A 12,634-nucleotide genomic window follows, 5' to 3' on the forward strand; every position below is an offset into this window, starting at 1 on the left:
AAATAAACCTAAAGACAGATTCCCTTTTAGGTGGGTGAGACAGTCACAGACCGATATCAAACATATCCATAGGTCTCCAATCACTCTACAGAGGCCAAAACATAGTCCTTATAGATTCTTATGTACAGTACCCCTGTGCAGCCTTTCCACTTCTCCTTCCTTCTTTTTCTTTATGTATGGGAAAAACTAGAACCCGACTATTGTGTTGCAGACACTTGATGTTTGCAGTGTTCTTACAGAACTCCAGTCTTGCCTTAGACAATAGCTGAATAATCTGTTGGCAATATGCAAATAAATATTATTATTGTAATCTTTTTACTTGTGGAGTGTATCACACAAGGAAGTCCAGCAGCACAGCAAGTGCCGGTCAGAATATGTGCATTAAATGCAGTGGGTGCATGCCTCACCTCACCAGACCCTGATGGGTATGAAATTTAAATCAAAAATGCATTTTTGAAGAATAAAGTGCATCACTCTACCAGTCCTCCACAAAGTTAGGTCGCACCTTATATGGCTCATGGTTGTTGCCCAAACCTGAAGTGCTTCACTGAGCCCACCTTATCTCTTGTACGTATAATGATGCATTTATTATTATATATCTTATTTGGTTGATATTGTCATTGTATATCTGGTATCATGTACAGTTTTATTTTCGTTTGATGAGTTATAAGTTGGATTGAATGCCCAAGGGAAGAGCAATCCTTCAGTCATGGTTCCTTAGAGGTTTCCTCCACATGGGGTTTTTCCTCTCTCAAGTGATGAAAATTTGTAATGTTTAGCACAATTCAAATGATACATTAATGACATTCATGTAGGTGTGCACAAATATGTAAATTAAACAAGTCTAACACCAAAAATTGTGTTTATTGTAGGTTAAGTTGTTTCTATCTCATATTCAAAAGTCATGTCAAGAAGAATCCAAGGACCCCATTTTCTGGTGTACTCATTTTAAACAGGATTTGAAGACATCAATGTATACAAGCCCAGAATCTAACAACGCCAATGTAGTACAAAAATATATAACATGGAACACAAAAAAATTACTAATTCCTAATGACATATACACACAATGTCGGTAATGGTGATAGTGTACCTGCGACACACCCATCATGGAGTTTATATTATTGTCTGTCATGTTAGATCTACGGCGTGGTCACAAGTAACTAAGCTATATCTAAAGAGTGTTGTCTGCTTAAAACAGTGCTGAAGCCGCTGTGATCACAGGACAAATATATTGTACAGTATACTATATATTCATTCATAGCTGAGAGAAATGTAAATGGCTGCAGCTGTTTATGTTTCTTCTACTCTGCCCACAGCGATGCCCAAAAGACTGAGCAGCAAGGTTTCCATTCTATGCCTCACCACTAAGATACATGAGCAGGGACTCTTATCTTTTGACAGGAGTCCCTGCTCCTGTACAAATCTGAATTGGCTGTACTATTCAATTCTCCAGTTTTGGGAGTTCACTCATTTTTAGGGCCCAGTTGAGAAATTAGCATGGAGAGGGGAGGGCGGGAGAGTCAATGTGTAATCCTGTTTGCATGTTAGTGACTGGTTGACCATACTATGCTGCTCACAGCCTCCAAACGTGCTGCTGTTGGCTGCTGTTACCATTAGAAGAGCAGCTCTGGAGAACAACTGCTCCTCTAACAGGAGACACGCCAAGCAGAGCCATCCATCAGAGCAGTTTTATAGTTTCTATAGAGAAGTTAATGTAATATAAAGATGATCAGCAATGTTAAGTCACAAATTTAGCAACATTTATGCGTTCCGATCCATAGACTCTTAGCTATTGCACTAGCGGAATGAAAACCATTCTGTATAAAATGGAGTATATGACAATGAAAATAATTCAGCCGTCACATCCCTGCCCCCGAATCACAACGAGTCTGCAGACACTTCTATAGGTCCATAATGAGCGGGATTGCCACTTAAAGCGGCATTAATACTCGGCATGGCATCACTACACAGGAACGCTCAGTAAGAAATCACCATCTGTATCTGGGTTATCCCATATCTTGCCCAGTGAGGGCGCTGCAACATTCACACAACTGACAAGAGCGCGGAAATTCACCTAAAGGGAGTTTCCAGTGCTACAAAAACATGGCCACTTTCTCCCAGAGACAGCACCACTCTTGTCTCCAGTTCAGGTGTGGTTTGCAAATATATATATATATATATATATATATATATATATATATATATATATATTATTTTTTTTATATAATCAACTGGTGCCAGAAAGTGTCAGAGATTTGTCATTTAAATCTATTTAAAAAAAAAATCTCTAGTCCTATAGTACTTATCAGCTGCTGTACGTCCTGCAGGAAGTGATATTATTTCAAGTCTGGAGAGCAGGGGAGGTTTTCTATAAGAATTTGCTACTGGTTTGGACAGTTTGTGACATGGACAGAGGAGGCAGCAGAGAGCACTGAGTCACACATTACAGAATAAACCACTTACTGCAGGACATACAGCAGCTGATAAGTACTGGAAGACTGGAAATTTTTAATAAAAGTAAATTGGAAATCTCTGGCACTTTCTGACACCAGCTGATCTGAAAGATTTTTTTTTTTTAAGTAAACAACCCCTTTAAGATGACATATATAATACAGAAGAGACATAACACTATCAATGCAATGTATGATTGTGCTGTTTAATATGACCATAAAGCTGCACCTACCAGTAGAATCGGTTGGGGGTTATCCTCTCGTGCATTAGATGCCATCTTCTCCCAAAGTCCATAGAGCTGTATAACTGCAGGAAGACAGAGGAGGAGGAGGAGGAGGAGGAGGAGGAGGAAGAGGAGAATAAGAGTCAATATTGGGAAATAATTATGGAAAACGTTCAAACACTGGAGGAAATCATCTATTAGACGTATGATGGGAGTTCTGCTTCATCACAGCAAATATATATATACATATAATCTCCCCGTGCAGAGTATATAGACTCTAGTGACATCATAGACACAGCTGTCACTCTGAACATATACAGCTGCCTCACTGTGCAAACAATCAATGACAACGTACACCGTATATATATAACAGCCTAAGGGTCACCACTAAGAGGGTCATCTATATATACAGTGACAGCTGGGTGCCCCCATACATGGTAGTATCAGGGGGCTCAATAAACACAGTGACAGATGGGTGCCCCCATACTCAGTAGTATTAGGGGGCTCTATATACACAGTGACAGCGGAGTGCCCCCATGCTCGGTAGTATCAGGGGGCTCCATATATACAGTGACAGCTGGGTGCCCCCATACTCAGTAGTATCAGGAGGCTCCATATATACAGTGACAGCTGGGTTCCCCCATACTAAGTAATATAAGCAGAGGGCTCCATATATACAGTGACAGCTGGGTGCCCCCATACTCAGTAGTATTAGGGGGCTCCATATATACAGTGACAGCGGGGTGCCCCCATACTCAGTAGTATTAGGGGGCTCTATATACACAGTGACAGCTGGGTGCCCCCATACTCAGTAGTATCAGAGGGCTTCATATACACAGTGACAGCTGGGTGCCCCCATACTCAGTAGTATCAGGGGGCTCTATATACACAGTGACAGCTGGGTGCCCCCATACTCAGTAGTATTAGGGGGCTCCATATATACAGTGACAGCTGGGTGCCCCCATACTCAGTAGTATCAGGGGGCTTCATATATACAGTGACAGCTGGGTGCCTCCATACTCAGTAGTATCAGGGGGCTTCATATATACAGTGACAGCGGGGTGCCTCCATACTCAGTAGTATCAGGAGGCTCCATATATACAGTGACAGCTGGGTGCCCCCATACTCAGTAGTATCAGGGGGCTTCATATATACAGTGACAGCTGGGTGCCCCCATACTCAGTAGTATCAGGAGGCTACATATATACAGTGACAGTGGGGTGCCCCCATACTCAGTAGTATCAGGGGGCTCCATATATACAGTGACAGCGGGGTGCCCCCATACTCAGTAGTATTAGGGGGCTACATATATACAGTGACAGCTGGGTGCCCCCATACTCAGTATTATAAGCAGAGGGCTCATATATACAGTGACAGCTGGGTGCCCCCATACTCAGTAATATAAGCAGAGGGCTCATATATACAGTAACAGCTGAGTGCCCCCATACTCAGTAGTATTAGGGGGCTCCATATATACAGTGACAGCTGGGTGCCCCCATACTCAGTAGTATCAGGAGGCTCCATATATACAGTGACAGCTGGGTGCCCCCATACTCAGTAATATAAGCAGAGGGCTCATATATACAGTAACAGCTGAGTGCCCCCATACTCAGTAGTATCAGGAGGCTCCATACATACAGTGACAGCTGGGTGCCCCCATACTCAGTAGTATCAGGAGGCTCCATATATGCAGTGACAGCTGGGTGCCCCCATACTCAGTAGTATCAGGGGGCTCCATATATACAGTGACAGCTGGGTGCCTCCATACTTAGCAGTATCAGGAGGCTCCATATATACAGTGACAGCTGGGTGCCTCCATACTCAGTAGTATCAGGGGGCTCCATATATACAGTGACAGCGGGGTGCCCCCATACTCAGTAGTATCAGGGGGCTCCATATATACAGTGACAGCGGGGTGCCCCCATACTCAGTAGTATCAGGAGCTCCATATATACAGTGACAGCGGGGTGCCCCCATACTCAGTAGTATCAGAGGTCTCCATATGTACAGTAACAGCTGGGTGCCCCCATACTCGGTAGTATCAGGGGGCTCCCCGCAGTAACCGCACTGGAGTAGAGGACATGAAACAATCAGTAGACGGTGAATAAAGCAATGTGTCTGCAGTGTTATAATACATGGCGGAGCACATAGTCAGTGCGGAGCTATGACATATATAGGTCACCGCACAGAACATATGCACAGGAAACACATATAACACACAGAGGTGACGGGGCCGGCTCTGTGATGAGGAACAGTAAGTCAGGGTGTGTTAGGTCACTGGACCCTCTAACCACTATGTATCACTGTATATACCTAACAAGTTCATCATCAAGATTGACTCGGATTGATCTCAGATTAACCCTCTCGGCATTACAAAAAAGCTACAATGTTGCAGATAAAGCCTGCCTGGGACTTGTTTACATCAGCTGTCTCAGAAGGGGGGGGGAGGGCAGGAGGAGACAGATAGAAAGGCTCACACACAGATTTTTGTGTCTTCAGCAGGAAGCAGCAGCTGAGAACTGGGGGAAGGAGACTGAATAGATAACAACAAGTAAGGAAGGACTTGTTAGTCTCACCATAGGTAGCGACATATCAAAAGTGTTGTGTGAGTGGAATACCCCTTAAATGTAAGTAGTTAGACATTGTATGTAATATACGGGCACTATATGTCACTATATGGGCACTGTATGGCATTTCTTCTATACAAATCACCAATATACACTTATTACGGGAAATGCTTATAAAGTGCTATTTTCCCCGGCACATACTACTGCATCAAGGCTTCACTTCCTGGATAACATGGTGATGTCACTTCCTGGATAACATGGTGATGTCACTTCCTGCGTAACATGGTGATGTCACTTCCTGAATAACATGGTGATATCACTTCCTGGATAACATGGGGATGTCACTTCCTGGATAAGATGGTGTTGTCACTTCCTGAATAACATGGTGATATCACTTCCTGGATAACATGGGGATGTTACTTCCTGGATAACATGGGGATGTAACGACCCGACTCCCAGAGCTGTGCGGGCTGTGGCTGCCGGAGAGGATGATGGCAGGGGGATGCTCAGTGTCCCTCCAGTGCCCTGTGTCCCTCAGTGTCCCCCTGCCATCATCCTCTCCCGCAGCCACAGCCCGCACAGCTCTGGGAGTCGGGTCATGACATCGCCATGTTATCCAGTAAGTGACATCACCATGTTATCCAGGAAGTGACATCACCATATTATCTAGGAAGTGACATCACCATGTTATGCAGGAAGTGAAGCCTTGATGCAGTAGTAAGTGCAGGGAAAAAAGTACTTCCCATAATAAGTGTATATTGGTGATTTGTATAACTTTTGGGGGACAATACAATACTTTCATAAAATTTTTTACTGGACTTCTCCTTTAATGTACTTGATAAGACACTAATATATGGACACTAGATGTCAGTACTGTATGTGATAAATGGGCATTAGATGTCCCTATGCCGGCACTGTATGTAATATATGGGCACTATTTGGCCCTATGTTGGCACAGTATGTTATATATGGACACTATATGTCCCTATGTCAGAACTGTATTTGATATATGGGCCATAGATGTCCCTATTCCAGCACTGTATGTGATATATGGGCACTATTTGGCCCTATATTGGCATTGTATGTGATATATGGGCACTATTTGGCCCTATGTTGGCACAGTATGTGATATATGGGCACTAGATGTCCCTACGCCAGCACAGTATGTGATATATGGGCACTATTTGGCCCTATGTTGGCACAGTATGTGATATATGGGCACTAGATGTCCCTACGCCAGCACTGTAATGTGATATTTGGGCACTATTTGGCCTATGTGGACATGGTGTAGTACTATTTATAACACTGTCTTTATAGTATACAGTATATTATTAAGAAGCTTTTATTATTGCTGCTTATTAAACTTTTTTCGGCATAAACCACACTATGCATTTTTCCCGGCGCAGCAGAGTACGTGAAGTGTTTAGATGTGAATACTAAGCATTTTTAGGCAAATCTGTTCTTTGAAATAAGTGTCGAGCAAGCAGGACGGCCACTACAAGTCACAGCATGCCCGGCCAGCAGCGGGATCTTCACAGTTTGCTTAGGTTTGCTGTAAACACCTCGCCCGCCGAGAGGCCCAGCAGCGCACCCCACAAACAGTTAAGTCCGTCTCCCCTCTTGGGGTCTGAGAATTTGCAATTTCAATCAATTTCCAGCTGACTAATTTTCTATGTGAGTGATTCTTGGCTCGGGAGCCATGTTCAAGATAAAGTGCTCTGGAGTTTGCCCACTGTGCAAGTCTGATCATCCATCTATTTATCAGGGAGATGTCTAACATGTGAGCGGCACAATGCAGCTGGAGTGATAATGAAAGAGCCCAGCAAGCAAAAAGATGCCTCTCCTAATACCGCCTGTACAGTAACAAGCCCACCGCACCCTCAGGTCTCCTAAATACAACGCTTCATGGAGGGAAACCGCCTCATTTCTGGCAACCAGAGCTGAGTCATTATATGTAGGAAGGCATAGAGGAAAATGTATGGTAATACCGCCATACACCTCTCTTATACATTATAAATAATACCACCATACACCTCTCTTATACATTGTAAATAATACCGCCATATACCTCTCTTATACATTGTAAATAATACTGCCATATAACTTTCTTATACATTGTAAATAATACCGCTATATAACATCAAATATGTGAGAAATTAAATCCTAGGGACTCAACTTTATTCCACCTCCATGGTAGAAGGTGCTTGCCTATTCAAGACAGCGCATCTCAGACCCCTCTCTCTGTTTCCAGTACTTGGAGGAAGCAGCAGAATTTAATGTCATGTGGTGGAGAGATTGCGGCAGCCTCTACAGAATGATGGGCAGCACATGTATAGTACAGGATGTCCAGCAGTTTGGTGCTGCCCCGGATGGGAACACAAGATGCAACAAACGATGTCCCATCCAGTACCCCATAGGCTTAAAGTGTTTATTGGGTTTATTAGCCGAAAATGCATTTTTATCATGAAAAAGCAGTTTGAAGCTTTCCCCCCCCTGTCTTCATGGTTTTCTATGCAGAGGGGAGGGGTTGAGGGAGATGAGGCACCAAAACAGGACAACAAAGAGTTAATTTACAGCTACATCACTGGGCTATCTGCTCTGAAGTCAGCACTGACCTTTCTGACCTCTGAATACCGGCTTTCACACAGGTCCTGCTGTGTAATCCTTTGTTCTCTGCTGGAGACTAATCTGCCTCCTCCCCCCTACCCTCTCCATAGATTAGACAGGGCTCAACTGATGTAAAGTCGAGATTTCCTGATAATGAGCAGTGAATGACAGAGAGGGGGGGGGGGGTGCTGGGGAAAGTATTTTTAAATGCAGATAACGGCATATTTGCCTAATAAACCCAATTACAAAGTTTCTTAAAATCACCTGTACTATTGATTTCTGCAAAAAAAAATGACAGTGTCACTTTAAATGGGGCACAATGCTGGACCTTTGCACCATGGAGCATAGTTGCTCTATATATTTCTCTACAAAATTCAATGCAATGGTTGTAGATTCAGCACCTGCCTGTCTGTTTGCAGCTGTGCTGGATTATCGATCATATATAAACATTTATAGAATGTAAACATATCTGACTTCACTGATTTGTTACTTTTACCCTATAGTGCAGGGGTAGGGAACCTTGGCTCTCCACCTGTTGCAAAACTACAACTCCCACCATGCCTGGACAGCCAAAGCTGTCTGATACAGAGTGCGACAGCAAGCAGAGATAGTCCCAGCCTCACTTACTATTCTCCCTGACTGATCAGTAGATTAGTATAAATCACAGAGATTCCAATTGAGATCTGGGGCTCGGTTCCATCGACGTTGTGCAGAAACAAGTCAATGGAGATGATAATACAGAGCAGCGGATTCCAGCCGAGCAGCTGTGCACTGAATATCGATGAGCATTTTATCCTCCCCTCTCCCCAGGTCTTCATTGTAACGTTAGCACCAAGGTGGCTTATTGAATAAGGAATAAGGCACCACATGATAGGAACCATCACAGATTTAAAGGGATGGAACAAGGTTAGCCGAACATGGCTGCCTTCTCTCAGAATCAGCACCACGCCTGTCCATATTGTGTCTGGTACTGCAATTAAAGGGGAAATCTGGTTAAGAAGGATTTAACCCTGTTCGATCCCCACCCATAAACTAAGCTTGTGTGAAATAGGTTTCTATTACATGACTCGGTCCATTTGTCTGCAGCACATCCTGACTCACACCCCAAAGACGCAGAAAATCCTCACTTCCTGGTCCATTCTGTCTCCACTCCTTTGTCCTCCCCCTCCATTCTGAGACAGAGGGCACATTATCTTTGTCTCTTCTGCTGCCTTTCAAGCTGTAACACCTTACATGTAACTCCGCCCACCACAACAGCCTCTCCTGAGTAGTATAGGGGAAAGGAGACACTGTTTTTTATCTATCTATCTATCTATCTATCTCCTATCTATCTATCTATCTATCTATCTCATATCTATCTCCTATCTATCTATCTATCTATCTCCTATCTATCTATCTATCTCCTATCTATCTATCTATCTATCTATCTATCTATCTATCTATCTCCTATCTATCTCCTATCTATCTATCTATCTATCTATCTATCTATCTATCTCCTATCTATCTATCTATCTATCTATCTATCTATCTATCAATCTATCTGTGTGTAGATGAATAGATATGCTTTATGTGCATTTTATTTTATTATAGGATCACTAAGTTCCCCTTTAAGCAACAATAAGGTGAATGAGGTTGTGCTGCAGTACTATGCACAACCTATAGCTTTTGGACAAAAAACACAATGTTTTCCTATACAGTTTTATTAACTATTTCAATGATAATCCATGGGAAAAGAAGGCAAATGATCCAGGGACTGCATTCTAAGGGTGGGCGTCTTAAAGAAGACAGTCCCTTTAAGATCCAATGTACTGTCAGACATGTGATTTAACAGCTTTTTTAATGGGTCATTGAAGCGCCTACGATAAGAAGACATATCCATTAGGTTTTACACTTCTAGGGGTCCTTAGAGCTGTTCTATAGAGAGTCATTTGGTGGAAAAATTGGAGGTTCACATCCCAGGACCCCCTTGTCTATCAGGAGGACGCAGCATGTGTCAATGCATTTTGGCAGACAACCCCCTGATTTCAATGAGAATTCTGAAATGCCTCATTTCACCTGTAGTTGGAGCTATAGGAAACACCAGATGCTAGGCTGTCCCATGTATTATACAGGATGGCTGGGGGCCTAGTCGTGGGAAGTCCTATGATCTCCACCCAATTCAAAACAGAGCCCACCCCAGAGGAGCAGAGAATGAAAAAAGTAATGTAATATATTGACTATATCTGTATGTACTGCCAATGTTATATCTGTGTTTATCTAATGGGCTATGAGAGTATATCCTCTCACAATAATTTGTAAAGGTTTTTATATAAGTCTTGATATAAATCTTACAGTACTTACCAACTGCTGTATGTCCTGCAGGAAGTGGTGTATTCTTTCCAGTCTGACACAGTGCTCTCTGCTGCCACCTCTGTCCATGTCAGGAACTGTCCAGAGCAGGAGAGGTTTTCTATGGGGATTTGCTACTGCTCTGGACAGTTCCTGACATGGACAGAGGTGGCAGCAGAGAGCACTGTGTCAGACTGGAAAGAATACATCATCTCCTGCAGGACCCACAGCAGCTGATAAGTACTGCAAGAGAAGAGATTTTTACATAGAAGGAGGCTGCAGACACACTGAATGCTCAGCCAATAATACACCTATGTCTATATGATTGTGACTGTGGCTTTTGGATTATGTATGAGTAAGTAATAGGGTGCTTTGATGGTGCCATTTGCTCTGATCTCCCCACAAGACATTGTACGGCCGCCCATTCCGATCAGTAGAGCAGCACATGGGCACTTAATTCCGCCCAATGTCCTCCAGGAGCCCGGTGCAATGGTTTTATATTGACTATACATCTCTATAGAGTCTGCTGGTATAATAATAATCTAATTATTCAGTTTTACCATTTGCATAGTCGGCAGTAATGTACGGATACTTCCGTCGCTCCTTCTTTTGTTTAACAAATGTTCTGGCAGCGAGAGAAGAAGGTAAAATATTAAACTGACACAGTCCCTCTATTAACATCAATCTGCCATGCAGCCGGAATGAGCAGCCAGGAAGATTCATAGGAGGCGGCTGTTATTATAGGAGCGGAGAGATCTGAGGACTGGGAGGAGGAAGGGGAGGTAGGAGGGATCCCAGGCTCAGGGTTTGGGGGGTCCTTAATAGTATAAATTTCAAGGGGCAGTCCAGACAAGTATGATGCTTGTTAGTGAAAAAAAAATTCTGCAAGTAGATAGAAAACTGCAGTTGTACATAAGATATATAGGACTAGGGACATGTCTATAGTCATCCAATGTTGTCTCCAGTGTTGACAGGAAGGTTTGAGATAGATAGATAGATAGATAGATAGATAATAGATAGATAGATAGATAGATAGATAGATAGATAGATAGATAGATAGATAGGAGATAGATAGATAGATAGATGATAGATAGATAGATAGATAGATAGATAGATAGATAGATAGATAATGGATAGATAGATAGATAGATAGATAGATAATGGATAGATAGATAGATAGATAGATAGATAGATAGATAATGGATAGATAGATAGATAGATAGATAGATAGATAGATAGATAGATAGGCCCATCTGTCTGTAATCAGTATAGTCACACTGTGATTGTCTATCATTGCAACAGTTAAACAGGGTTCACTTACTTTTTCTACCTGCTGTAGGGATGTTTGCTTAGTAAGGACAAAATACATTGTACAATCAGACCACGTCATATCAATAACCAGTGCAGAAATCCAAGCAACTTCTAGGGGGTTCACTTACTTGCAGAGATATTTTCCCCTGACAATGTCACATGATAACTACCTCTCACTTTCTAGACTTTTACTGAACCTTTGTTTCCATTATTTCCCCGGGTGACGGGACGGATTTCTTCCCATGTGTGACATATTTGATTAAGATTTTTAATTTAGAAGAAAAAAAAGAAGCGTCCCTTCATTCATCTCAGCTTCTGATATAATACCATTACGGTTTGGAGTAGATGCCGCCGCTCCTCATCATCTGCAATTAAGAAATGAACTTGTGGAAACAACAACAACAAAAAAAATCCAACTTTCAACAACTTCACTAATTCCTCGGCTGAGATATGCAAAGAAAACTGAGCATCTTGTTATAATGCAAGGAGGCAGGCAGTCTGCTCTGCATACATAATCACTATGCAAAGAAGGTGCCGGAATAGCTGAGCAATACAAGTGCAGAGCTGCGGTGGGGAGAGCTGAGCCACAGCAGAACAGATTGCCATCCAACTCAGAGAGGTCTGATGAAGCTCCAACCTACGGCCCAATGGGATCTCCACCGCACCGTGACTGTGGTATTAGGAGGGTCACAAACTTGCCCTTGCACATTAGAACATGACAGAAATTGGCTAATAGATACATATTGTAGACACTAAATGTAACATATTAGAATATGGTTTGTCTATATCCAGCTCCTCAAGGGTGCTCCCAGTTTCAAAGTGGGTGGAGACATAAATGGTGAAGGGTCAAGGCCGGAGCGGGAGGAGACAAAGTAGACATGACTGGTGAAGGGTCAAGGCAGCAGTAGGAGACAAGAAAGTAGACATGACTGGTGAAGGGTCAAGGCCGGAGCGGGAGGAGACAAGAAAGTAGGCATGACTGGTGAAGGGTCAAGACAGCAGCGGGAGGAGACAAAGTAGACATGACTGGTGAAGGGTCAGTATCACGATGTAGGGAGGTGATAGAGACAAATGTGAGGTCACAATCTGAAAATTGCACAGTGGGAGGTGTTGGGTCTTCAGTAGCACAGAGTATTTAAGGGGA

At 42.9% G+C, this 12,634-nt stretch overlaps 1 protein-coding gene across 2 annotated transcripts in view; it reads right to left on the reverse strand.

The window, feature by feature from the left end:
• The window catches only part of SORCS3 (sortilin related VPS10 domain containing receptor 3), a 420,882-nt gene that overhangs the window by 159,715 nt on the left and 248,533 nt on the right, over positions 1 to 12,634 (reverse strand). For both annotated transcript variants that reach the window (XM_069979813.1, XM_069979814.1), the window contains exon 5: positions 2,687 to 2,760. In XM_069979813.1, coding sequence (XP_069835914.1) covers positions 2,687 to 2,760 — 74 coding nt within the window. The remainder of the gene's footprint in view (positions 1 to 2,686; positions 2,761 to 12,634) is intronic.

This window comes from Dendropsophus ebraccatus, chromosome 8 (assembly GCF_027789765.1).
Source record: "Dendropsophus ebraccatus isolate aDenEbr1 chromosome 8, aDenEbr1.pat, whole genome shotgun sequence".
Taxonomy (NCBI): domain Eukaryota; kingdom Metazoa; phylum Chordata; class Amphibia; order Anura; family Hylidae; genus Dendropsophus; species Dendropsophus ebraccatus.